This window comes from Rhododendron vialii, chromosome 1a, assembly GCF_030253575.1.
Source record: "Rhododendron vialii isolate Sample 1 chromosome 1a, ASM3025357v1".
In the NCBI taxonomy this organism is placed as follows: domain Eukaryota; kingdom Viridiplantae; phylum Streptophyta; class Magnoliopsida; order Ericales; family Ericaceae; genus Rhododendron; species Rhododendron vialii.
The window spans coordinates 9940306-9968000 of NC_080557.1; the positions used below are offsets into that span (position 1 = coordinate 9940306).

The following is a 27695-nucleotide window of genomic DNA, read 5'->3' on the forward strand; positions in this document are numbered from 1 at the left end:
TTTGCCTAACCTTTTGATTTATGGAAATTTGAGTAGATTAGGCTGTGGTTTTATGCTTAGGGTGTGTTTGACCCTAAGTAGTTTCCACGTATATCTCGGTGTTTGCATTCTTTAGTTTTATCGCTCTTTACTTATATTGTTGAATTGCATAGTGTGGCTTGGAGATTGGATAGTTGTTCGAGTTGGTGGTTGAGTTAATTTTAAATTGGTTGTCCCATTCACCCTCCCTCTGGGACTTTATAGTGCATTAGATAATTTCACTATTCCCGAGATACAATTGTATGGTGCTATTTGCAAGCTCTCTCATCTCCTCCCATTTATCTTCCTTCATTTCTTCCGGCTTTTCGGATTTCGGCTTGAGTGCTTTCACCAAACTTTCTCTCAGCAAAATATTCCTCACCCTTTGTTGCCAAAGAGTGAAATCATTGTGCCCATTAAAAAGCTCAACCGCAAACCCGATACTTTTTCCCGCCATACCGTAGCTCTGATACCACTTTGTTGGGAAAATAACCAATCACCCGCACAACGGAAGCGTAACGAAAAACAATCACACACAAAAGAGACACAAGATTACGTGGTTCCCCAAACTCGGGTACGTCCACGAAGAGAGAACAACTTCCACTAATATTGAATGAGTACAATGAGCTACAAGATACCCTACTCTAGCTCTCAAGCTCTCGAATTTTTGTCACTCCCACACTCACCAATATTCTCACACAATTTTGCTTTCTCACACACTATGCTCTCGGCCTTTTTCTTTTTCTTTTTCATACACGGCACACTCACTGCTCCTGCACTTTTCACAAGTCCCTTTTATACACACATGACATTGGCAAACAAAAAAACTCTTCAACTGCCAAACACCTACAATACAAAAATCAAGCATTAAACTCCAAGTAATAATATAAATAGACTTAGCGAGAATAAATTAGGGGGCGGTAATGTGAACATTTACGCGCCTATCACTCCTCTGTTCTTTTTTTGGTTCTTTGGAGGAAAGGTGGTCTTCTATGATAGGAAGCTGAAATCAATGTGCAGAATGTTACACTTTAGTAACTGACTCTGGCCCAGGCCAGATTGTCTACTGCTGGTCTAAGGTAATAATTGAAACTCCTGTACAAAAATGTGATTATGGATGATTGGGTCATCAAACTACATATATTTATCATAATTATGTTTTTGCTTTGCGGTTTTCTATCTATACTGTTTTGTTTATTTCCGTTTGTTCACTGATCTCCATTGCTCTTGGCAGCACTAGGAATTGGAATGCTTCGCATAAAGAAAATATGGTGAACCCAATTATGAGAAACTGGAAATTCTTGGATGGAAATGTTCAGACGCTACATAAGTGAAGAAACCTTGTCCTTAAACATCTAAGTTTATTAGTTTAGCCAATTAACTGGCAGGTGAATCTGGACAAGTAGGGAGGATAGAAGAATGAGTTTCAAGTGATAAACAAACCGGATTGTAGGAAAGAGAAGCTTAATTATTGTGGACTTATTTCGACCATCTAAATTGCTCTTTTGGAGATTCTATACTTTTTTGCCTAGTTTTTTTGGATGTAGTATTCTTGAAGTCTTAAAGAAGTTGGGAGCATTCTCAGTTAGAATATCATTCTGACTTCTTTCATGGTTCTAGTGATGGTTTTTACTGCTTTCATTGCAACTCTTATGGTCCTGCTTACTAAATCAAACATGTTCTGATTAAGTGATGATTCATGGTCTGTTTCTACAGGCTTTGCCTGATATTACCTGGGGAAAACAAACCCTTTTGGTCTTGGATGTTGGATGCGGCGTTGCTAGCTTTGGAGGCTTCTTATTTGATAGAGATGTGCTCACCATGTCACTTGCCCCAAAAGATGAACATGAAGCCCAGGCCCAATTTGCACTTGAAAGGGGAATCCCTGCTACCGTTCCCAGGAAGGCTCCGTTCAATTGTCAGGAATATTGTACGGGAAAGTTATTCTCAGGAAAAGTCAAGTAAAGTGAAGTAAAGGAAAAAAAAAATTATTTTCCTGTGAGTGTTCATTTGACAAAAGAATTTTGCAAGAATAATTAAGGTTTAGTTGTTCATTTGTCAGGAAAAAGAAACTTTCGAAAAAATTTTGTGAGTGTTCACTCATTTTCCTTTTCCCGCGATGCAAAATCTTGTGTTTTTTGCAGGATCACTTTTGCAGGAAAGTAATTCCTGCAGGAAAACTTAAAAACATGTTTCCCATTACTTTCCTGCCAACTGAACACTACAAAAATCATGGAAAAGTTGATTTTCCCATCCTTTCTTGTACTTTCCTGGCAACTGAACGGTGCCGAAGAGTGTTTGATGTTGTCCATTGTGCACGGTGTAGCGTCCCCTGGCATATTGAAGGTATGTCATTCATTTACACTTCCCATGGCTTTGTTTCGAGAATGATGCTTAAACAATCTGAAGCTTATCCAAGCTTCAGCCCTACCACTACAAGAAATCACGGTTTTCCCGGCGTTTAAAAAACGCCGGCAAAAGTCTTCCCGGCGTTTTCCGTGAACACCGCGACTACCCTAGTCGGGAATACTTTCCAGCGTTTACAAAATGCCGGTAATAGTCCCGGCGTTTTTTCCGGCGCTTAATAAACCCCGGGAAAAGTTTTCCGGCTTGAAAACATACCGCTCCGGCGAAGCTTTTTTTTACGGCGTTTAATAAACCCCGGGAAAAGTTTTCCGATTAGAAAACATACCGCTCCGGCAAGGGAATTCCCCGCGTTTAGTAAACGCCGGGAATAGTCTTTTTTTATTTAAAAATACAGATTCCAATTTTACCCATTTACTATTATTTTCACCTATATATTCATAATTCATTAATACCCGCTCACGTCCAAGGTAACAAACATATAAGTAATATAAATAACAAATACACACATTCAAATTCATTAATAATCCATAGGATTGAAACATCTAACAAAAAATTTAGCAACATACCAACATCATATTACATCATGTCCACAATCTACATTCACACAAAGCACAACTAGGATAAAGAAAAAAAATTCTTCAACCATGGAACTATAGTATTGCTGCTGCCAAATATGGATGAGAGTCCCGGACACCCTAAGAATCATATAGAAAAGAGAATTAGTTTAAACTGATGGAGGAGAAATAATAGAAAAAAAAGTTAACAGAATAAAGGAAGGCTTGCATTCCTAAAAAAACATGGTTATTTGCAATCTAAACTAGCAAAACTAGCAACCCAAACCTTTAATCTCTTTCCAGTGGAAGACTCTCGAGGAAGAGCTACCTGCAAGAGGTAGGCAGAAGTGCTTACAATTTTATAATTGACCTGAAAGGAAATTAAATTACATTTATGGAAAATTAGCTGCTCATTTCTCAGTACCATACAAATGGATACACCAGAACATTCACCTATAATCTACCTTGATTCCATTGTACCCAAGAAGTTCACCAAACCCCCTGCAGTTCCACACTTGCAATTTTCCAATGAAATGGAACTCAAGTACATTGCATCATGTATGTTCTCCATCAGTCTAAAATCTAAAACATTAAACTGGTAACCATATTTTGTTGCAATGGAGAGAAATCGATATAGAAAACAATTGACTAATAGAGTGACACTTTATAAGGACAATCGTCTCTCACCTCTAATTCTGTAATTCATGTGACATGCTTTTACCAAAGTTTACACCACAATGGTTGCCAAAAAGGCCCGACAAAATAGAAGACTCTTGCACATTATAATTACTCTAAAGCATATTGCATAATAAAATCCATCCAAAACACGCCAAATACAGATGTTATAAAAATCATCCTTTGCTTCCATCCACGTGTATAATTTATCTTAATAAAACCACGAATGGAAAAGAACAGACTATCGACATAAAACAAAAATGCCACAAGCAATAGATGGAATTATTTTGAATTGATATTTAAACAGAAATTCAAGCAATAGATATACCTAACAGAAAAAGCAACTATCTGCTTACTGCCTTTCATGATTTTTAGGCGACCATATCAAATAAGCACGTGATAGTCTGGATTTCTTTTTCATATCAAAAGTGCTTTGTATTCGTAAAACCGACCCAAAAAGTACCTAAATATGCAGGGAGTGGAAGACATTTGTTTCTTGGGCAAGGCATATCACTGTGCATTGGACTCCACCCTTAGTACTGATCAACCGCGAACATGGTCTATAAATGTGGCAAGTATCTGTAGTTAGTGCTTATTAAGTCTGGAAAATAGACAATCACATAAATGAAAAATAGTAGACCTCAAATCATGCTTACTAACTGGATTCATCAACCCACAAAAGGAACAATAACAAAAGAAGACCACAACAGGCAGAGTAAGTAAAGCAACAAAATGCAGATCCTATCTCACAACACTCCACCCTACAAACTCACAAAATGCAGTTTAAATATGAAGTGATATATCCATAAACAAATCAGCACATCCATATGTATTTGTACCAAACACAACTCTCAAAATCACAAGATGCATGGTTGCTTTGGGTACCATTAATATAAACTTTGACTCTAATTGTCCCTCATTTATTTAATGGACTTCACTTCAACTAACAAACTTTTCTAGTCAATGACATTAAAAAGGAAAAATGTGGGATTGTGATAAATACTTTTCCCTACATGATCAGATTGCTTTAACAGTAGAATATACTCTAGTGGAGAGATGATTGAATAAGACATGTAACACATTAAGGACATAATCTTCAACTAAGCCAAATTGAAAACCTCTATGATGATATGTGAGAGGAACAAAGCAATTCGAGAACGACACAAGTCAATTACTCTAAGTACCAACTACAATTTAAGCAGTACACAAAAAACAAACATAGAAAACTACGGTTTCAATGCTTATAGAGTTGAAGCTCCAATTGTACACTAATAATCTATAGAGAGAAGAGAGACAATACCAAGTATTACATCTTTTGTACCCCAACGGTTTTTCAGAAGAGCCCCATTAACAATTGATGCTTTTTTACATCCAACCCTTTGATTGTGGATATAGGGTAATGATGAGGCCACTCTTTCACTAACCCTTCGATCGACTGTTCAGGGATACCAAAACTAAATCAATATTTACTCTTTACACCAACTCTATGAGGATTTTGTTACGATAAACTAAGAGAAATCAAGTTGCAAAACAAAGACAGTAATGAATTCATACGGAAAAGTCAAAGACGATAGCAAATTTAAACTTAAGACCAAAACAAAATCACTCACCGTAATGGTTGCTTTCATGTTTCCACTAGCACAAACAAGCATTACACCAGTACCCTCTAATGGTGATATGCATGCTAATGGAAAAGCTCCCATTGGCGATTAATAGAGGAAATTGTCATTCTCCTCGAAAGTCCCTCTCATTCCTTTTTGGGTAAAAGGGGTAATTTGTCTCACTCATATTGATTGATAGCGAACCATTTCCATTGCTTGGCTCTCTCATGATATTCCAATTTCAAAGAATTTTGGCCTTTTCATAAAGAATGACCAAGAAACCATCTAAATCCATACAATATTTAGATGAGATGTTCCTTTACTAAATCCATCTTCACTCTAGCCACATTATGGCATTTCTTACAAGGACAAGCAATTTCTGTTTGCCCATCAAGAATGTTCTTACATGCAAATTCCATAAAATTTATGACCCATTGTAGGTATCTTAGATTGAACCTAGGCAAATTTATCCAACTCTTATCCATCTTAGTTTCCATTAACACGACTCTGAAGAAAACAAACAAAGCAAATGCATGCAATACCACATTAGACATGAACTTTGATTGAAGTTTCAACTTAAAAATGGAGCTCATTTCTTTTTAATTAAAAAATAACAAAATTAGGGCAAAAAATACGAAGAACAAGAACAAGACATTTTTAATCATTCTAAATGCAATTAGGGCATTTAAATTCATTATATCAAGTATCAACGAAAACCCCCAAAATAATTGGTTGAAGACCAAGAAAATTCTAGGGTTCTTTTTTACAAAGATCAACCTCTCGAATACACACACACACACACACAGACTGTGTACCAGAGCTATGGCGGCAACAGATTTTGGAGCAGGAAGAGTGCAAAATAGTTCTGATTTCTACCATATATGATGTTGTATCTCTATCTACTGAACTCAAATCATAATTCATATAGACCCTAGCAAAACGACAGAGTCTAAGGCATGATCGAAGTAGATCCTTTATTTTGTTTCATTTTCCCCCTCCATTTTCTCAGCAACCAAACAGAATATGAGAAAAACAATGAGAACAGTAAAATAATCGAACAAAGCTCATAAATTGAAGGTTAGATCAAAAGTTCTCGTATACCTCATAACTAAGAGTGATTTGTTGTCAGGAAAATTCTCCTTGAACGGCTTATTGTGAGCTTTTTGTTGCCGATGAGTGACTCCGACGCCGGCACCTCCAACGCCGACGCCTCCATGAGACAGAAGAAAACATAAAGAAAGCTACAGTGAGAGAAAACGAAATCAGAGAAGAACTATACCAGCAGAGAGATGCAGAGGTAGAGATGCAGAGAGAGAGAACTATACCCGCAGAGAGAGAGAGAGAGAGGCGCACGTCCAGCAGAGAGAGGGAGAAAGGCGTTTGAGGTAGAGAACGGCGTCTGAGTAGAGAGATAGGAGGGAACTAGGGTTATTGTGTGGGATTGGGGAATTCCGGGTGAGGGAAACTTTGGGCAACACAAAACTATGTCGTTTCATGTTTAAGGGTTAAGTAGCTACCTTCGCCGTTTCTTTTGTCCGACTGCCGTATGTGCATTATTAGCTATTCCCGGGGTTTTCGGTAAATGCCGGGAATTAAATGCGGGAAAAAGCCATTTTTCTTGCAGTGTACCCATCATTTTGCATCTGAAAGAGTAATTGTTTCACTCTCTAATTTTCTCTTTTTGTTCTAGAGTCCATAGGACTTATGGATTTGAATGACACTTTTCATGTGCAATGAAAGTACAGTGTTGGCCTATGCAATCAATGTCATTTGAATAAACATGATGTATTATTTTTTGTGTAATAAATCAGTTTGCAACAAATGCAGGCGGTAAACTTCTATTGGTGCTAAACCGTGTGCTGCGACATGGTGGTTTCTTCGTCTGGTCTGCTACTCCTGTTTACCAAAAACTTTCTGAAGATGTTGAGATATGGGAAGGTAGATGATTCTCCACCTAGTCTTGTACTCTTGAAGTGAGTGAGTAATTTATTGTGACATATTCATGTATATCGCTACAACATATTGCACCATTCCTGACTAACATTTTAGTCCCCGAATGTCCACTTTTTAGTCGCCAAAGGGTTTTCCCGACTAAATAATTTGGTCGGCAAATTAGTCGGGGAATGACAGTCCGCAAATGTAATTGCCGACTAAATAAGGTTTAGTCGGCTAATGTATGGTTTTAGCGACTAAATGGGCAACTAAAAAAACATGGTCGGGGATTCTATTTTAGTCGGCAAAAGTGGCAAAAGTTTGCCGTCTAAATATTTAGTCAGCAATAATAATTGCATTGTGGCGTCAAATGTCATTACGAAAAAATCAGGGGACCAAAGTTGAAAAATTACATTTCCATTTTTGAATTGTAATTGCCTTTACCCAATTCATTTGGAGGAGTATGAATGGCGCTTCCAGGTCTGGAACATGAGAACTCCGCCTTCATCACACGCACAACAAACCATTCTACCACTGTTGTACTTTGTTTACTGTCAGTAATAAAAATATTTATACTATTTGGTTTCGTCTGTTTTACCTTTATTTTTTAAATTTACTTTATTTTTTTCTTTAATAAGCTTTTAAATTTACTTTTTTTTATCTTTTCTTTAAATTTACTTTCTTTAAAAAAAAAAAACTCGTTACTGCAGTTCATAATCTTTTTTTCGAACTTACACACTAAAAGAGAATATTTCAATCACACATTCACAGACAGAACCTATTTCTCCAATGCACCGATTAGAACATTATCACCCAAGCCTCACTTTGAGGTCTTTTTTCCCCAGTTAGAACCATCTTATCTTTGTTTTTATTAAATATGGTTTAAAAAATAATTCTTTTCCGAGATTATAGTTGATTGCTTTTTATTAGACAATTGATTGCATGAAAATACTATTTATTCTAATGAGTTTATGTCTCGATAAAGGGGGTTTTTTTTTCTTTCTATAAAGTGGTTTTCTAAACCTAATCAAGACGCAAATTTACGAGAATGAATTATTCACCGAGTGTAGCAAAATGAACAGTCTTGATCGTAATATTTTTCTCGTGGTCGTGTGGCTTCTGTAACAATGAGTGCAACATAAGACTTAGCTGACTATCATCAAGTAAATAAAAAATAGCATAGATTGTAAACATAACTGCTGAGTAATTTTTTGTAATACTCAATCTGAACCGTTAAGATTTCACGTCTTACCAATTATAGCATTGTCACCAAAATCGAAGACCATTCGATATCAGTGACCACATAATCAAAAACATATTTAAAGCGCTCAGAGACATTTAAATGTTATAGTGCACTAACCGAGCCCCGCCTTGAGGCCTTATTTGCCAATCCAAATCATCTATCTTTGAAGTAATACAAATTAGATCATTTGTACGAAGAATGAAGTTAACCCCATTTGGATAGATACTTGATCGGACAACAAAATTCTTTTTAATTAACAATTTGCGTGCCGATAAACGGCTTTCCTTAACCCAATCGAGCAAAACATTTACGGAAATCTTATGACTAAGAAGGAAAAAAAAATTGAACGGTGTCGATTGGGAAGGTTTCATCGTGTGATCGATGTCGTCGGAACAAATATTGATATTTTCTTGAAATTTTGTTTAAAAGAGAGGAAAAATTGATATTCCCCAACCAAATATAACTTGAGTCGGCAAATATTACTATTCCCTACTAAATTATTTAAATTGTTTAGTTGGGAAATGTTTTTCATTTATCAATTTTTTAAATTTGCAAAAAAATAGATGTTTGCCGACTAAATATAATTTTAGTCGGCAAATATTAATATTCCCTACTAAATTATTTAGTCGGGAAATGTTTTTCATTCATTAATTTTTTAAATTTAGGGAAAAATGATATTCCCTAACTAAATCTATTTTAGTCGGCAAATATTAATGTTCCCTTCTAAATTATTTAGTTGGGAAATTTTTTTATTCATTAATTTTTTAAATTTAGGAAAAAAATTGATATTCGCCGACTAAATATAACTTGAGTCGGCAAATATTACTATTCCCTAGTAAATGGTTTAGTCGGGAAATGTTTTTCATTTATTGGTTTTTAAATTAGGGGGGAAATTAATATTCGCCGACCAAATTTATTTACTAGTCGGCAAACATTATTATTTTCCGACTAAAGCTAATTTTAATCGGCAAACATAATTATTTCCCGACTAAATAATTTTAGTCGGCAATTGTTCAATAATTGGCGACTAAATTTAGTTTAGTCGGGACTTTTAGTCGGCAATTGTGTAATTTCTTGTAGTTCTTGTGGGAATTATTTTCAGCCATGAAGCAACTAACAAAGTCAATATGCTGGGAGATTGTCTAAATAACTAAGGATAGAGTGAATCAAGTGGGAATAGCTATATTTCAGAAGCCAACATCAAATGAATGCTATGAGAAAAGATCTCAAAATGAGCCTCCTGTCTGCCAAGTGTCTGATGATCCAAATTCTGCCTGGTACATTTTTTGCTTCTGTAAATATGTGATTTACTTATCCGGTTTCTTAGGGATATGGGTTTCCAAGAAAACCTTCTATTGGTGGAAGATAAAATTGCACAATTAAAATATATTCATGTTTTACTTATTTCCTTGTATTTACGTTTCTTATGGTTTAGAGTTGTTCGATACCTTTCAGTGAACACAAAATATGTTTTTAAGCAGAACATGCGTGAACTTTTGGAGAACCAAAGCAGATTTCTGGTTTCCATACGCCAATTGCTCTGAGTTTCTGACTGCCCTTATTTAATCTCTCTCTCTCTCTCTCTCTCTCTCTCTTTTTGTGCGGTTCGGGAGCTAGACCTCGGTATCCTAGAATTCCAGTTTTATGGGGTGAAATGCAACCGATGTTCTGAAATATTTCTGGTTGTGGTTTTCGAAGTGATTTTTGGGGATATCGCTATTGGCAATATTGAGATACCATAACTTGCATTATGAATTTGTTTTACTTCTCCTTCTCTGCCCTGTCTTACAAACATACACAGTGGTTATCACATATTTCCTACGTACTGCTTTTGTTCCGATTAAAAACATTCAGCCATCCTTTTCCAATATAAATTATATCTTATTTGGATTTCGAGTGTCAGAAAACAACATGGTTCGTGAGTTCAATTCACTACACAGAAGAGAACTTGAAGGTCAATGTATCTTAGGGAATGAGTACCATTCAACCCTGTGCAAGAGGGGGTATATCGTTCCTTAGGAGAGCATTATCACGTGCCTCGACTACCCCACAGGCTATTCTATTCCTTTCTCTATTTATTTATATTGTTGATTTTGATCGATGAATATTATTTAGAATTGTTATTCCACCAGAAAATTCCTATCGCATATGTTTTTTCCAACAGCAGGAGCTCCACCCTTGATCAAGTTCACTCTTCAATCTGCAAACTAGGAAATATGCCCCTAAGTTTGGCATTCAAGGTCATGACATTAGCCAACCTTCTAAAAAGTTAAAACATCCAGCAGCCCCTCTCGTCCAGAAAGACAACTCCAAGACTAGCCAACCCAAGGTTACCTTGCAAACAATCATCAGTGTTCAACCTCAACTTGCATCTACCTAGAAATTTGCAACCAACATGTAAATATGCGAGGATTTAGATCAGTTTTTGTTGGTTAAGTCTCAGTTTTGTGCTTAGCGCTGTCCAGATTGTCAAACACTTTTCTTTTGTTTCTACTCAACCATAACTATCATAGAAGAACAACACATAAAAAACATTCCAAGGCTTCCTTCTAATCATGGGTTCTGGCTTCCTGTAACTGTTTAGTGTCCCTCGAAGCTGAAACTGTGAAGTTAGTCCAAAAGTCTCAAATCAAAGCACCAACCAATGAATAAATGGTGCATATCCTCTACATGCATCTGGCATCTAGAACACTCGCTGTCTTGACATATATTTCTAAAGGTATGCCGAAGCCAAGTGAGGATTTTACCATTTATACAAATCCATACAGCCAACGAACAAAACGTGGCTTATATTAAGCAAAAGGGAAGTTTCAGAAGTTTGATAGTAACAAAGTGCCTATAGAGACATAGCCCCCTTGATATATGTAACCAACAGTTGTAACATTCAAAAAGTGGACCAAAAAATAGAAAGTTACCATTTACGGCTTATATTGTTCTTGTTCCATCTTAGCTAACTCATCAGTTGCAATGTTAATCTCACTTGTAAGCCAAAAACGTCACTTTGCAGAACTTAAATGCAGCAAATGCTGACTATCCTCTAGAAGGTCTTGCGCTTTAGTGATCTCTTCATGGCACTGGAAAATTCTATGCCTAAGCGAATAAAATAATAAAGACTCCAAGTAGCAATTCATAGATAGCTCAACCACATTATTTTTTCTTAAAGAACCAAAGAATCAAAGAATGATGAGAAGAAACGAACTTGTGTAACCTCATAATTCAGAAAATTCCAGCTACACCAGCAAGACCTAGCTAGGAGAAGATCCGGTGACATTAAATCTAAACAAACCAGGCAGAATAGGTTTCCATTTTGAAGGTGAAGTGTTGCATCTGATAATCAGAAGGGTAGGACAGCTTAGGCCCTCAGTTGCGGATCCTCTCTCATGATTTTCCCTGTAATGATCATGTCAAGGTTTGGATGAAGGGCGACAACACACAAACTAACTCATCCAAGGGCAAAAAACCAGGCATGTCTTGCAACCTATAAACTTTAAATCCAACAATGTCGTTTGAACAAAACCAACTAAACGGCGACCCTACATAGACCTCGTCCCTTTTCGTTTTTTTCCAATTAATCATTCCCATATCTCTTTCTTTGACTACAGACCCAGTTCCCACCTTCTCTCCCTCTCTCGTCAAACTCCATTTCTATCCTTTTTATCGGCAAACTTCATTTCTCTCCCAACAAACCCATCTCTCCAAAACAAAAAATAAAAATTCATCTGCTTCTATAGCCCAATTTATAGCAAAATCAATCAAAATGGTGATGTTTGTTTGAACATATCATTAACACAGCATATCAAGTCCAATGTAAAATTGAAACAAAACCATATTAATCTCAAAAATATTTTATGAGGTCACAAGGGAGGCTAAAGAAAATGAATGTTCCCGGCTCAATATAAATGACTAATACGTCGCCAAGGGAACCTCCCCCTGTCCTTTGTCTCTGTAGACAGTGATTTCATATTTGGTTTGTTATGTGGGAGTAAACAACGGTTTTTTTTTTGTTCTTGGTACCATGACCGTTTTAGTGTACCCCTTCCAAATGGTTGGGAAGTGGGGATTGGTCTGAGCTATGGCTTCTCATTTGTTGGAGATGCAGAGTCCATAGCATTTGATTTGTAATTTAGGGGAATCCAAATTTCCAAACAAAGTTTGGGGGAAAACGAAATGGAGGAAGAATCGTGACAAGGCTAAAAAGATTATGAAGTTTTGGAATTAATTAATTCAACTTTTGAAGAAGACAACAATAATTCATTAATAAGGAAAAATCCACCCCTCAGTGATCTCAGTTTCGGTGCTTATGCATCATGCTTGGGGGACCAAGTGTGGAACAAGAACAAGACATTAAAACTATGAAATAACTAATATATTAAAGTTCCTTAACCAGTTTATGCATAGATCAACGGTTGGCGAAGGAGTTTCAAGAAAACTGGTTTAGCCACCCCTCACAATTAGAATAATCTTAGAATGATTTGTTCACAATGTTAACGAAAACATTTGAGCGTGACATGAAACATAATCTAAAGAACAAAAATCCTAAAGAGCGGTGGAAGAAACATATACATACATATAGGGGGGAAAAGTCACTTCAGATTATATTTCCTTCAGAGATAGTAAAAATCTCACACCTCTAACAAGCATTTTGTCGAACACCTTGCACATACTTTCTGAAAAATTACGTCTATGTCATTGGTAAGTTCATGAAACTTAATTTGAAGAACAAAAATCCTAAAGTACGGGGGGGGGGGGGGGGGGGGGGGGGGGGGGGGTGGAAACACTTCAGATTATATTTCCTTCAAAGATGGTAAAAATCTCACACCTCTAATAGGCGTTTGTTGAACACTTTGCACATATTTCTGAAAAATTACGTCCAGATCATTGGTAGGTTTCGTGCAATCTCTACAAAGTGTTTGAATTCTCAAATTCAAAAGAAGTATAATAAACTAATTTTCATTCTCTCTGGGAAAAAAAATGAAGAATGACGCCCAAACCAAAGGAAGAGAAATGGAGTCACACGGAGACATCTTCGTTGCACTTTCCTGTACCCATTTGCTGTGACAAATGTGAACTCGTGTTCATGAGAAACAGAGTGATGGAGGCCACTGTTATCCTACTGTCAATGTTTTTAGGATGAGATGGAAGAGCAATAACAAGATGAAGAACCATATCAAATTACCTAATCACAAACAACTATTTGTGGCGTGTGAATTGCGTATGGCATCAGACGGTGTTACCGTAGAAATGCTCCCTTGTTTCCCTCAAGGTTGCTAATCCAAGAGTCGCGCATGCAACCTTTATGTTCGAAGGCTGTGGTGATTCTCGAAGAGGCGTATGTCATTCGACAGACGTGGTCTTCCGTTATAACATGACCTTCGGTATTACGGTAGGATTGTAGTGGAGTAAAGTCTACTAGCACAACAAATTTGTGCACATATTTCTATGTGGGGCTCACTAAGGGTCCCACACAAGTGATCCGAACCGTTCATTATGTTTAAAATATTTTTTCAAAGGCCCTCGCAAAAAATCAGACCTATAAGTATTTGATCTAATCGTCTAATTTTTCATTCTCTAAAAACTTGAATGAAAAGTTAGATGATTAAATCAAGCACTTATAGTTATTGGATTAAGCTGATTTTTTACAGAGGCTCTTGAAAAAATATTTTAAACATAATGAACGGCTCGAATCACTTGTGTGGGACCCGTAGTGGGCCCCGCACAGCAAATCTGTTGTGCCAGTAGACTGGTTCTAATTGTTACTTTTAGTAGGGGTATTTTTGACATAAAAAAAAGGAGGAAACATCTTCGTACATTTAAAAAAAGTAGTATAGATAGGCTTTGTTAACATCCCTTCGCCCTTTCTCTCTGTTGTTACTTATGGGGAAAGTTTTTTTATTTATTGGTTCTTATAATTTGTTTTCCACAGGCAAGTGCAATGAGAAGACAGAACAGAGGAATCTAGTTCAAATTTCTCGTTCCCCTAATTTACGCGCCTGTTCTTCCTCTCAGTAAGGAGTATTTTTCACATCTTTTTCCTAATTTCATTACGCGGGTTTCTTGTAATTTTAGCTAATTGTAAGTTTTCAATTTTCAGTTCGGATTCAATCGCGACGTAACCCGGTTCTGAGGGACCGTTTGTTCACTGCTGTGTTGGCTGGGGCATTGGCTCATGGGATTTACTTGGTGTATCCTTTTCTTCATTTTTTCATACTATTTCTTCGAATTAGAAATTTTTTGTTTTCGAGTTACATGGGCAGAGCCTGAAATTTTGGTCAGTGGGGTTAAAAATTAGAGTCACATGCTATGTCCAAAAAGTAATTAAATTAAGAGAAGGGTAAATTTTACAAATGGTCCCTTTAGTTTGCATGAATTCTCATTTTCATCCCTCTAGTATCAATTGTGTTACTTTTACCCCTATAATTTGCATTCTGTCTCAATTTCATCCCTCTCGCTTACGGCGTTAATGAAACAAATGGAATTGGAGGACAAAATTGTTATTTCTCCTCACAGAGGGACTAAATTGAGATTTCATGCAAATTAGAGAGACTATTTCTACAATTTTATTTTTTACTTTTGTTTTTGTAAATAAATTTAAAATACATCGTATGTAATATATTTCTCATCTCATTTTATATTGAATAATCAAAATATGTTGAAATTTTTTAAAGTTTTTATTATATATATCACAAAAAATATGAGAAATTTTGAAAAACAACCCCTATGTTAAATGTCTTGGTATTGTATTTTTTTTTTTAAATTGAATTTTCACTCTCGTGATTTTCTTTGTCACATGATTAAAAGAAAAAGTTGTTCAGTAGTATTTAGAAATCTTGTAATTGTGTTTAATTAAGTAATGAAACACTATTAAATATTAAGAGATGAAATATATTAAAATATGGGTATAATTTATTTTGGGACTTACTCATAAGATCACTCATATAACAAATAAACATGGATTTTGAACTTTTTTTTTTATCGGGCGAAAAAATAAGGAGATCATAAGAACATGATACAAAGATATTAGCTAAGGGTTGATTTGTGTATTTTCTAATATTTTTGTAGTGTGTAATGAAATATAATTTTCTTCAATATAGTTTGATTACCCAATAAAAAATAATTCAGATGTCAAATACATTAATTACTTATGGTCTTTTTTATTTTATTTGCAAAAATAGAAAGTAAAATGTAAAATTTCAAAAATAGTCCATCTGGTTTATATAAAATCTCAATTTAGTCCCTCTATGAGAGAAAATAACAATTTTGCCTTCAATTCCGTTTGTTTCATTGATGGCATCAGGGAGAGGGACGAAATTGAGATGGAATGAAACTATAGGGTTAAAATTGATACAATTAATATTAAAGGGACAAAAATGAGAACTCGTGCAAACTAGAGGGACCATTTATAAAATTTTTCCTTAAGAGAATAATTATAGGGCGCTGCTATTTGCAGCCCCGTATTTTCTCCCATGGCCCACTGCATTTTGGTAAATAGTTGTTGAAAATCATACATAACATTTCGGTAAATAGCTGTTGAAAACAAGATTATATTTCGGTAACTACATGTCGAAAATATGTTCAACCTTCGGTAAACAACTGCCGAACATACATTTTCGGTAAATAGCTGTTGAAAAATATATTATATTTCAGTAATTAGATGCTGAAAATGTATCTCAATTTCGGTAACTAGCTGTCGAGTATAATTGAAAATTTTTAACGGGCTATGAAAGAAAATACGGGGCTGCGAATAGCAGCGCCCTAATTATATATAAGTAGATGCATGGTGATAATCTAATTTTGCGTTATAATTGGTCCGAACAATTTATTTGGTGTGTAAAATGATGCATGATAGCTTTATATGTAACACTATCAATTCTAAAAAGGAAGACAATGACTCAGAATTCTTAATTTGCATTTGAAGCAAGTTGGGTAAATTTAGAGATTTTTTGTGGGGTCTAAATAACAAAATTTGGTTGCAAACTATCAGATATTCTTATGAGAAATCAAAATGAGTGGGGTCAAGTGACCCCATGTGTAGCTTAGTGCCTCCACCCATGCAGGCAAGGAACCTACACTAGCCTAATCTAAGGGGGTGGGAATGGGATCCTACGATGAGAATCGAACCGAGTACCTCATGGTCCTAAAGAGAGCACCTTACCACTTGGGCTATCCTCTATTCTCCGCTAGTACTTGATTGTTTTGCCACTTCTTATTGATTTCTGATTATGATAGGGATCACCAGATACATATATTGCTGAGTAGTTCAAGGTTTTGATGTTTCCAAAGGACAAGTAAGCCATTTTAAATTAGAGTGAACGATGATGTACAAAGACAGTATTGTTCTCGAACAAAAGCATTACTTGAAGGGTTCAGATGTATAGTGGTAGGAGTTTTAACAATATTTTGGAGTGTTTGGAGTCATTCCATAGCATAGATCCGGTAAACTAGCAGTATTTGTTAGCGTAACTTGAAGAATTGTTTGGAGCTCGAATGTAGAATAGTGCTGCTGCTCTTGAAAACATAAGCATGGTTATGTAACTCTTGTGCAGATAAAGAAGTTCACATGAGCGTTAAGAAGAATTTCAACAAGTATGTTCGGTTTGTTGACTAAAAAGAAAGAGGACAAGGAGGAAAGAGAAGGAATTGAATGGTTTGAAATGTTGGCCGCCTATCAAGCTATAGGTATTGGAATAATCTTTTTGCTTCATGGCAATGAAGCAACTTTTCTGGTGGTATCATAAAGAATTTGGCCAGAGAACATTTTTTCACCTAGCAGGAAGGATCATTTTGTAGTGAATAAAACTAAACATTTTTGTGAATTTAGGTTTAATGCTCGAGATTTGAATTTAATGGGAGAGTGAAAATGTTCTGCAGAGGTTTGTTTGGTGTACTGATTCTAAGAGAGCAGAACAGGTCAATTGTTCATGTGGACGGAACTCTGTAGTTATTAAAGGAGTTTTAAGTTTGCATAAGTGTCTTGTGGTAAAGAATGTGAAGTAGAATAGTCTCTTCTATTTGATATTTCCTGTGGAGGTATATGATGCACATTGCACAGCTTATGGCTAGTAAGTGTCAATTTGTAACTTGTGCCGACTGGCCGGGTTCCAGCTTAGCATACGTGTTCATATTGATCCTTGTTCTCATAGTTCGAAAAAAAAAAACGAAAAATATTGCTGGCCATATTATATATAAACCTTGAAAAGACTCTTCTGTCTTTCTTAGACTTTCTTCTTTAAAATGTTTATCTCAGGCTTTTTTTGAGCTCCAACTAAGAGTTCTTTGGAGTTTATCTCAGCTTATGGCTAGTGAGTGTCATTTCTACATTTTGTTTTCTCAAGTTTATATACAATCTTAAGGTGTCGTGGGAAATCATGCCTGAGATTTTACTGCAAATTCCATGGCAGACTAATAGCCATTACATAGGAGATATACCAATTTTATAAGTACTCCAATTCTTTAAATGATAGTATTATGTATATGTGAAATTGAAGATACTCTCTTTTTGGCGTCTAAACCTTTATAAATTGTTCACAAGCACCTGCATTAAATGGTTCTCACAATATTCAGTAGTTTCCTTGATGTAAATGTTCAAAACAGATCTATATGACATCGAGAGCATATGATCTTGGTGGGGTTTGAGATATCCATACAGCTACACTGAAACAGTTTAGAGATGATATGCAGATTGATACTCTAGTGACAACTTGAAAATTTACAGACGTATTGGGATTTACAGATTTCTCATTCGCTTTCCATTTTGTGCACCGGTAATTGTGACTTGTTTAATTACATGCATAGGAAATAATTATTGAATGATTCCGAAGCTTTTGGTAAGTCGTCAATCTATATTTAGGAAAGCTTCTATTTTGTTTGCGCTTCTGGCTGAAGTAGCTACATATTTAAAATCTGCTTAATTTTGTTTTTGATTAGTGGCTGGATGGTGTTTCTGAGGTTAGGAGGCTTGACACAAATTGTTGTTGCATCTTTAGACATGGGTTCCGGACCATTATAGGCTATTCATACTTGGTAAACTACTTGTCTGAGGTCAAATTGATTAGAAGAATCTGTCTGCCACTTGACACTTACCGTCTTTCCACCTCTATGATTAATTAAAAGCTCCTTGGAGTTAATGGTGTTAGCAGTGTCTTATTGGTGAACCTATGGATTTTTGTTGATGAACCAAGGCAAACTTTTGTTGCACCCACGTTCACTGGTTCAGTGGGTGTTGAGTGTGAATCCAGTTATAGTAACAGAGATGGCCGGTGCCCTGTTTTGATAGCAATCTTCTGCAACTTCTGAAACTGGTATCTATAACGTGGTGTGCCAGGTTGCAGGCTGTGGTCAAATTATGTCTGAGACTAGTTGATGGTAGTCATCTATAACATGACAAGTAGAACACAGGAACCAGGGCACTTCTTATTTGGTGAAGGCCGGTAGTGTTTTTGGTAGTGTACCTAGTTGTATGAGACTAACCAAACCAGTAGCATTCATGACAAGAATCGTCGTCAATTCCTGATGGAGCACTGGTACTTGACATGCTATTTATATTTGGTATGTTGGGCTGAAATTTCTGCTTCTTATTATAGCTGTTTGTGTGCAAATGCCACTTTGAAAAAGAGTGTTAGCGTTACGATTTCTGAGGCCTTTGTTATGGCAGCCCGTTCCATGGTCATGCTCTCCTCTCGTAATTTCTCTTAAGAATGACATTTTTATGGTTATTTGGATGTGGCTGTATTTGTCCTTTGTGGGTTTTCTCCTTCATGTCTTCTTATGAATGGTTTACACCATGGTAATACTTGTATTAAGATATATGCTTTAATATTTTACAGAATGAGAGACAACTATAATTTACATTCTCTCTTGGTGCAAATGGAAGCCTACACAATGGTGATGTAAATGCGAGCAAACTTTCCAAGTCGCTGAAACTTCAGTCCAATTGCTACCTTCCGATACCTGGATTTTGCACCTGATCTCAAATTGATATGCATATGTGTGTTTTGGAACGTGCAGACCTTCAGTCCAAAGATAAATTACTTTGACTCGATCCTAGCAGAAAAATAAAAGGATGCAGGTGCAAACCCATTTGGGACATTCGAATATTCCATGGAAATTAGATCACACGCATGTAACTGCAACTGTAGAATGATTAGTCCTCGTGATCGTTTTCACCTTCGGAATCTACATAACGTGAAAATTGCTGATTAAAGATAACAAAAAAAGATAGATGGCTTGATTTGAGCAGTTAAGAGCGGACTTTAAATAAGCTCCACAAGTGTAGACCTCCCTATTTCTTTTATTTTCTGATTGAATTTCGATGATTTGAGCCGCTCAACGTGATCACGTAATTTTAAGGGTATACACGAGAAATCGGCAAAAAAAAAAGACCGGGAATGGTTTGATTTGAGCAGTTTTTTTTAACCGTTTAATAAAACACTGTTTGGATGAAGATGAAGCCTTTCCTGGCCATTTTTTTTTATGATTTCTAGTGGGAAACTTTAAAATCACGTTTTGATTATATTGAGCGACTCGGATTATCAAAATTCGATCGGGATTTATGAGGTCCGCACTTAAGCTAAGTAGGGGATCCCTCATAAGAAAGGGACTATATATATATATATATATATATATATATATATATATATATATACACACACACACACACACACACGGAGCGGTTACATGGACATCTAAAAAAATACTCCAAATCTCAATCTCATAGTTTTCGATCAAATTTTAATGATCTGAGCTGTTCAATGTGTGCAGAACATGATTTGAAGGATACTTGCTGGAAATCGGCAAAAAAAATTATCGGAAAGTGCTTGTTTTGAGCAGTTTTTAATTGAACCGTTCAATAAAAAATTGTTTGGAACTGTTCGGATCAAGACCTTTCCGGTTATTTTTTTTTGTTGATTTCTCAAGTGGACCACACAATGATAAAGACTTTGTCGAATCATATTTGACACAAAGTAATTAAAATTAAGGTCAGACTTTGACCGAGTCTTAACCATTCATTTTGTCACGTATACCATCTTCATCTCATCTTCGTCTCGAGAAATTTTTGCCTTAGCCAAGGATTGTTTGCAATTTCTAAATTCAAAGAAACAGTATTTAATAGGGTTTCTGAAATTATTTTGCATGTTAAAAAATGCTCACAGTGACTTATTTAATATTTGAATCTTTAACTATACAAATTACAAAGACTGAACATAAAAAAAGGTGGGGAAAATGAGAAGCCTCTCAATTATAAAATTGCTACAATTGTCAAATACTCCAAGTAAACACAAGACCAACACCGTATCTCAATCTTAATGCTACTGATTCTACGAAGTCGCATGCCCGAATGTCACGGAGACCAAACATTTTAAATCTTAGAGTCACTAAAGAATTTGTCCGGTCGTTAATTTTAAGAAGAAAATTATAGTCGATGCGCATAAAAGTTGGCCTGGGCACTCGGTTAGAATTAAATTAAAAATTCTCAACCCTAATGATATCTTCAGATCTTAAGTTTAGAACTTTTGAATTCGGAAGAAACCGACGGATCGATGTTTCAAGGAAAGCCGGCTTCGTTGTTCCAAATTTCCAATTGTCAAATTGTATGCATTCAAAATAAGAAGAGACAATGTCTTGTTTTGGAAGTATGAGAGAGAGAGAGAGAGAGAGAGAGGGGGGGGGAGGGCACGCGTTGTTATCGAATCTCCGGGGGTGCAGACCCTTATTTGGCCAGTTTGTTTGCATGTATTAGAAATGAATTTACACCGTCAAACAAAAACGGGTTTTGATTAGGAAGCTTCCATTAGAGGTCGACAATTCCGAATTGGAAAGGCATATTCTCCTTATTTGTCGGGTTATTTGTCGGACAGATAAAGTTTTGGGTGGATAAGAACGGATAAGACTTTGGGTAGATAAAGAAGAAAGGTGGATAAGAACAGAGGTGAATATGTTACGAGGGGAATTAACTTATACTTGGTTTGAGTAGTAGTTTTTTTTTTTTTTTTTTGTCAACATTGTATAAATCAGCGGAAGGTTAGTGGGAGTGTTAGAAGTTAGTATTACCACAAGAAGTTGATCTCCTATCCATAGGAATCGAACGCGCGACCTCTCACTCTCAAAAGGAGCTGCACGACCAACTGGGTGGATAAGAGTAGATGAATAACACTGGATGATATATAAATTTACTTAATTGCCCTCATTAAATAATTACATTGGGAACACAAAGAAGGTTTGAAGGTCAACTTGGTCCGTCTCCCCACCCGAATAAGCTTATCCAAGGGTGTGGAGTGGGATTAGCTAATGCCCCTTCAAGGGCATAAGCTCTCCCCCTCTCCCTTATCCCCTTACCGAACACCATCTTCCTATTCCCACTCCCTCCCTTATCCCCCTCGTTCTCTTATCCCCCTTCTTAAAACTTCCAACAAACAAGCCCCGACCTTGTTTGGAGACTCAAAACTTCTGCGCACAATTTTCAATAAATTTTCTTTATCTATCTCTCTTCATTCATTATTCTCAAAAATTTTCTTCAAAACCCTCAAACGAACAAGACGATCATCACTAGAGTCTAGAAAGTGAATACTTTCTTCGCAAATCACTTTTCTAACGAGCATTGGCTTCTTGCAAGTTGTAATAATCAACTTGTACTAGGCAAGTTGTAATGCAGGGAAGGATCAAGGATGTGGTGCGTGCGTCTCAATTCGTTTATTGATCTAAATTGTTCGGTTCGTAAAGTTCGTATCCAGGAAAACATTAAATTGATTGGGTTATTGGGCAACACAAATAAAATTCATTTTATAATCAACAAAAAGATTACTCAACAAATATTAGTTAAATTATAAATACTGGGGTAGTTCAGTTGAACAAGATTCTTACATCTCACTATGAGGTCAGGAGTTTGAATTTTCCCACCTGCATATTGGTGTTTCTTATCTTAGAGGGCTTTTCCGTTTTTTTCTTTGTTTCTATTCTAATGGATTTATTTCTTGTATTAGATTTGGTTGTTTCGTGGACTCTCGTAAATGATGTAATATCTCGGGTTTGTGCTGTTAATTGATGTAATTGTTTCATGGTTGTCTTAAAATGAGCTAACAAACAACTATTCATATAGCCTTGCACCCTATTGTCGTGATATATAGCTTTTCATTCTTTCTAGTTTGTAAGATGGCCTGAACTCTAAACATAGCCACGTATCTCATTTTCGTTAACAATCTTTGAGTAATTAACTACTTTACTTTTTGATGAAAGTAGCAGAGATGTCGGGTGCTATGTTGCGATAGAAAAACTTCCTCCACTGAGGCTCCGTTCAGTTGTCAGGAAAGTGTAGGAAATTATGGGAAAATCAACTTTCTCATAACTTTTGTAGTGTTTAGTTGCCAAGAAAGTAGTGGGAACAATGTTCTTAAGTTTTACTGCAAGATTTACTTTCTTGCAAAAGTGATCTGGCCAAAAGCATAGGATTTTGTGAGAAAATTTTCTGCATTGTGGGGCCAAAATAATTGGAGGGCAAGAAAAAAAACAAATGACGCCAATATCAAAAAAAATACGAATTAGGTTCTTAGAAAGGCACTTTGAAATTTACGTAAGCAATAACAATTTCGACTACTGTAATACTTTCTAAGATAATTGTTGTAGAAAAAATTAGTAATTGATTTTTTTTTGGAAGTATTTATTTACCTTGTCATTAGTCTTCAGTTTTGTTTTGTACTTACTAATCATCAGTTTATCAATGAGTTTTTATATCGGCAACTAATCAAGCATAGTTATTTAACATTTGTTTATTTAGTTATCATTTACTTATTTTTTAAGCTTCATGTTAAGGCTTTGCATTAGATAAAATACATTTTCCGGTATGTGTTAGTTCTCAAAGTTACTTTTAGCCATGGGAAATAAAAAAGTTTCTCATAAGTGTCTTTTTCCGACAAATGAACCACTTAACTTTAGTTTTCCTGCAAAAAAATTTTGTCAAATGAACACTCACAGAAAAATAGATTTCTTTTTCCTTTACTTCACTTTACTTGACTTTTCCTGAGAATAACTTTTCTGTACAATATTCTTGGAAACTGAACGAAGCTTAAGTATCTGTAATGTGGTGCGCGAGGTTGCCGGTGGTCAAATTATGTCTGGGACTAGCTAGATAGATGATAGTCATCTATAACATGATGAAGAGAACACAGGCGCCAGGACACTTCAGATTTGGTATCCGAAGTAATTGATTTGGTGTTGTATATTCTCTTTTTCTCAAGACAAATGCTTTGAGAACCTAGCAATTAATAAACTTGATTTTTGATGTGATCAACGTTTTTTAGAAGGTATAAAAAATAAATGATTCGGATTATTAAAGTGAGTTTAGAAAGGACCCCAAAAAAGGCCAAAATTGAACTGTTCAATCCATAAAATCTACGGTAAAGGATTCCGTCCTCAACCTAAAACTGGACCTTGATCATTCACGTGATATAGTTTCAAACTCAAGTAGTAGGGTTTTTTTTTTTGGTCACAATTTATACTTCAACAGGATGCAGGGTGTTGATAAATTAATTTACAAAGAATTCAGGAGCTGTCTATATAGTTTTAAATTCCACCCGCATTGCGTCACTCATGGGGCTCAAACTTATGCCTCCACAAAGGATGGCCGAGGGAAACGCTAACTGAACTTTAGCTCAGTGGCGTCAAGTAGTGGGTTTCGATCTATATTAGCATTTCTTGGCTTTATATCAAATCAATCACTAATTAAAAATAATCAATCGATCACAATCAGAGCATTAGAAAACGTAACGAAGCACTAATGCAGCATACAAAACAATCAATATACAATTAATTAATTATAGTACAAGAGATATATACACACATTATTCTTTAGTTACCTTATCCACCACGAAACCATACATCACCGTTACTACGTCAATCTCCACCATCTAGTCCAATTTTCCACAACTAATTATTTCTCTATACGATTAAAAAAAGCCCGATGCTTTCCTCATAAATTTAAAACACAACTCTGGCCACAATCTCGTCGGAGATATTCTATACATACGGATTCACATGTATTAAACAATTTCGAGCATAATTGTATCCGTAATTGTGTTTTAAAATTGTACGCGTAGACTTTTTGTTGAAGGCGAGAGAGAGCATCGCCGGCGACGGAAAATCAATCACGGATCGGGCATTCAGACCGGTGGGAGAACTCCGAGGCAAGGCGGGAGGCGATGGCGGAGTGGTACATGGCGTCGTGGAACGCCCCTGTGTCGGTCGTCATCAGCCGAAGCCGTCTCGCCTTCTCATCGGTGAAGGTTCCCGACGCGAACCGTGATCGGGTCGGCAACGCTTTCGGATCCTGATCCGAACCCGACTTCGTGTCCACATCGAGCCTGAGTTTATTTCCGTGGTCAATGTAGTCCGGCTCGGAGGACCAGCCGAAGAGCGGGGTCCACCAGTTGGACGACGACGGGCTTTTCCTGTGGCCTCCGGTGGCGCATGGACGGAGTCCGATCGGTCGGATGGATACAAGGTTGACGGCCATTTCTTTGCGTATATGCAGGTAGTGAGATAGTGATCTGGGAGGGTATATAGAAATAGAAGCAGAGTGTTTAGAGAAGAGAGAGATGGGAAGGCGTAATTAGCACGGCCGTCAAGTAAAAAGAGGGAGGAGGAAGGGGAAACGGATAAGATTGTACACGTGGTGGTATACATCTTGACGCGTTGTGTGGGGATCAGCTATACGAACTACGGAGATGCTAAAAAATTACGGTATATACTTTTCCCGTCGCTTTTTAAATGTTTTTTTTTTTGTTGGCGAAAATCAGTGAATTTTTAAATTGAATACTTTAATTTGGTGTAGAAAAAATAAAAAAGAATATATAAACATATAATTTTTTGAAATCTGAAAATACGCAAATTTCTGTAGAAAGATTATTTAAAATGGAAAGGAGGGATAAAAAAGAGTTTAAATTCTATCCAACTTATGTTTCCGCTAGTACTGTTTATGGCTCCATTGTGTGTATATCACTCTAATCTGAATAATTTATCTTGTAGACATAAATTAATATATTACCTCAAATAATCAGTTTAATCAGACATCGGTAAGTATGTAAAAAATTAAATTTTAGTTTATAGAATGGATGGTAATGCATGTTTTCTCAAAAAGTTGGTTTTATTTTCATTACTGTACTCCATATTTTTCTAACCTTTAAAATCATTTTCAAACATTTGTGAGAATTGATTTTGTAAATCTAAACACTTTTACCTTTGACTTTTCAAAATATGACTAACATTTTTGAAACATCACAAAAACTTTTATGGTTTTCCTTGCAAGTTATTTAAGTGTAGTGAAAGTTTTATGGTTTTCACAAAAAGTTTTCTAGTTTTCACGAAGTGAGTACTTTTGTCAGCTGAACTGAATGACAAATTCAAACATTTTAAAATAAATCCAAAAATTCAGAAAAGACAAATTTAGCAAATGGCAAGATTCAATGAAGATAAATTTGTCATGAGTACGTTGTTATCCAATTAATTTAGCAAATGGCGAGCTTCATTGAATATAAATTTGTCATGACTATGTTGTTATCCAATTACTTATCTATTTTAGGTATAAATATCCTGTTGAACAAAAAATTTACAATTTGAACGTGATCATGATTTTTTTTTGTCATACGATGTATATCACCGGGGGTTAGTGGGGTATTATTTGTCAACGAGGGGTTCAGAAGCTATTCATAGTCCTAAACTCCAAACGTGCTCCCTATGAGACTTGAATTCAGGTCACCACTGACCGAGAAGAGAAATGAGACAACCAATATGACAAGCATGGTTTCTCACGATTATGAAACCTAGGTGGAGTCAATTGAGAAAACCCCTTGTCCCCTCTGCTCCATTCGTTCATATCCTTCCATGCTCTTATTTTAAAAGCCCATCATATAATTACAGCCATCATCCAAATCATTCATCTTGTACTACACGTGAAAAGGATATCGCTCGTATAAAAATGATTGCATTGGAAATCAATAAACACATTAACAAGTTGCATTATATTATAAAATACAAACCAAATATATTTTAAACTTTTAGACACTGAAAATAAAGAAACTTAATCACGTATCTATAGATATATGATCAAATTGATTTCTACCAAATATATATATACACATACTCTTATGTGTACATATGTCAAGTACATACCATGTATATATGAGTTTTGTGGGGCCTACCTCAAATCCCACAAAGATGATTCGAATCGCCCGTTATTTTTACAACATTTTTTTTATGAAACTTTGTAAAAAATCATTTTAACCCGATATCGGTTAGAATTTTTTCTGAATTTATAGGGGCGAAACCCTCATAAATTCAAAAAAAATCATTGCCGATATTGAGTTGAGCTGATTTTTTTATAGGATTTCATAAAAAAATGTTTTAAAAATAATGAATGGTTCAAATTACCCTTGTGGGATCCGAGATTGGCCTCACAAAATTCATATGTACATCGTATGTACATTTCAATATGTACCCATAGTTTTATTGTATGCTTAATCACGTATCTACATATGTTTCAAAATGTTTTATATAAGACCAATCACGATTTCATTTGACTACCTCATAGCCATTTATTTGTAGGTACATATTGATACTATGATTGTTGTCCAAGTAAAAAGTCTAGTTGACAGTGATAAAGACATAGTCGAACCATATTCGATACAAAAGAGTTAAATGGTCAGACTGTGACCGAGGCATTACCGTTCATTTTTTAAATATAGACTCTCTCCACTCCTACGTGTTTGACCTGCCAGCAATTTTTTTGCAAATTTTAAATTAAAACAATGTGTATTTGAAAGTAGTTTCTGCATTTGCCCCGTTGTTAATTTTTGGACCCCGGAATTAATCGAGGTCCCGGACACTCGATTACATATAAAAATTCCTAACACTAATGATATCTTCAAAATTAAAATCTTAATTAGTTTAGCACTTTTGAATTCGGAAGAAACCGACGTTCGTTATTTCAAGGAAAGCCGGTTCCGTTTGTTCCAAATTTTCCATTTGACTGCACGTTGTATGCATTCAGAACAAGAAGACGACACAGATGTCTGGTTTTGGAAGTATGAGAGAGAGAGAGATGGTATCGAATCTGCGGTGGGTGCCGACCCTTATTTGGCCAATTTTGTTTGCATGCGTTGGAAGCTAATTTAGACCGTCAAACAAAAAAGGGTTTTGAATAGGAAGGCTGCTGTAGGGGTCGACAATTCCGAATTGGAAAGGCATATTCTCCTTTATTCGCCTGACATTTCTGACATCAGTAGAACGTGAATTTATTACAGTACTTCGCAATTACATTTC

The 27695-nt window shown here is 35.9% G+C and overlaps 1 protein-coding gene and 2 long non-coding RNA genes across 10 annotated transcripts; 1 reads left to right on the forward strand and 2 right to left on the reverse strand.

The window, feature by feature from the left end:
• The first annotated feature begins 2318 nt into the window (after positions 1 to 2318).
• Positions 2319 to 9787, forward strand: LOC131300869 (uncharacterized). Its single transcript, XR_009191091.1, has 3 exons — positions 2319 to 2364; positions 7043 to 7153; positions 9493 to 9787. It is a non-coding gene; the product is annotated as an uncharacterized LOC131300869 (long non-coding RNA).
• On the reverse strand, positions 2874 to 6843 carry LOC131300840 (uncharacterized). Of its 8 annotated transcripts, none has more exons than XR_009191090.1 (5): positions 6317 to 6534; positions 4078 to 4174; positions 3404 to 3514; positions 3226 to 3267; positions 2874 to 3080 (listed from the first exon to the last, which is right to left on the reverse strand). XR_009191090.1 is itself a non-coding variant. In XM_058326849.1 (3 exons), the coding sequence occupies exons 1-3, from the start codon at positions 6709 to 6711 to the stop codon at positions 4078 to 4080; spliced, it is 408 nt and encodes a 135-aa protein (XP_058182832.1). In that variant the 5' UTR covers positions 6712 to 6843; the 3' UTR covers positions 3276 to 4077. The 8 variants fall into 8 exon arrangements, 1 of the variants encoding a protein (XP_058182832.1); XR_009191084.1 differs by having other exon boundaries at positions 4915 to 6534; XR_009191089.1 differs by lacking the exon at positions 3404 to 3514.
• A 1039-nt stretch (positions 9788 to 10826) lies between the features above and the next one.
• Positions 10827 to 12194, reverse strand: LOC131300874 (uncharacterized). Its single transcript, XR_009191093.1, has 2 exons — positions 11599 to 12194; positions 10827 to 11464 (listed from the first exon to the last, which is right to left on the reverse strand). It is a non-coding gene; the product is annotated as an uncharacterized LOC131300874 (long non-coding RNA).
• Positions 12195 to 27695: the final 15501 nt, after the last annotated feature.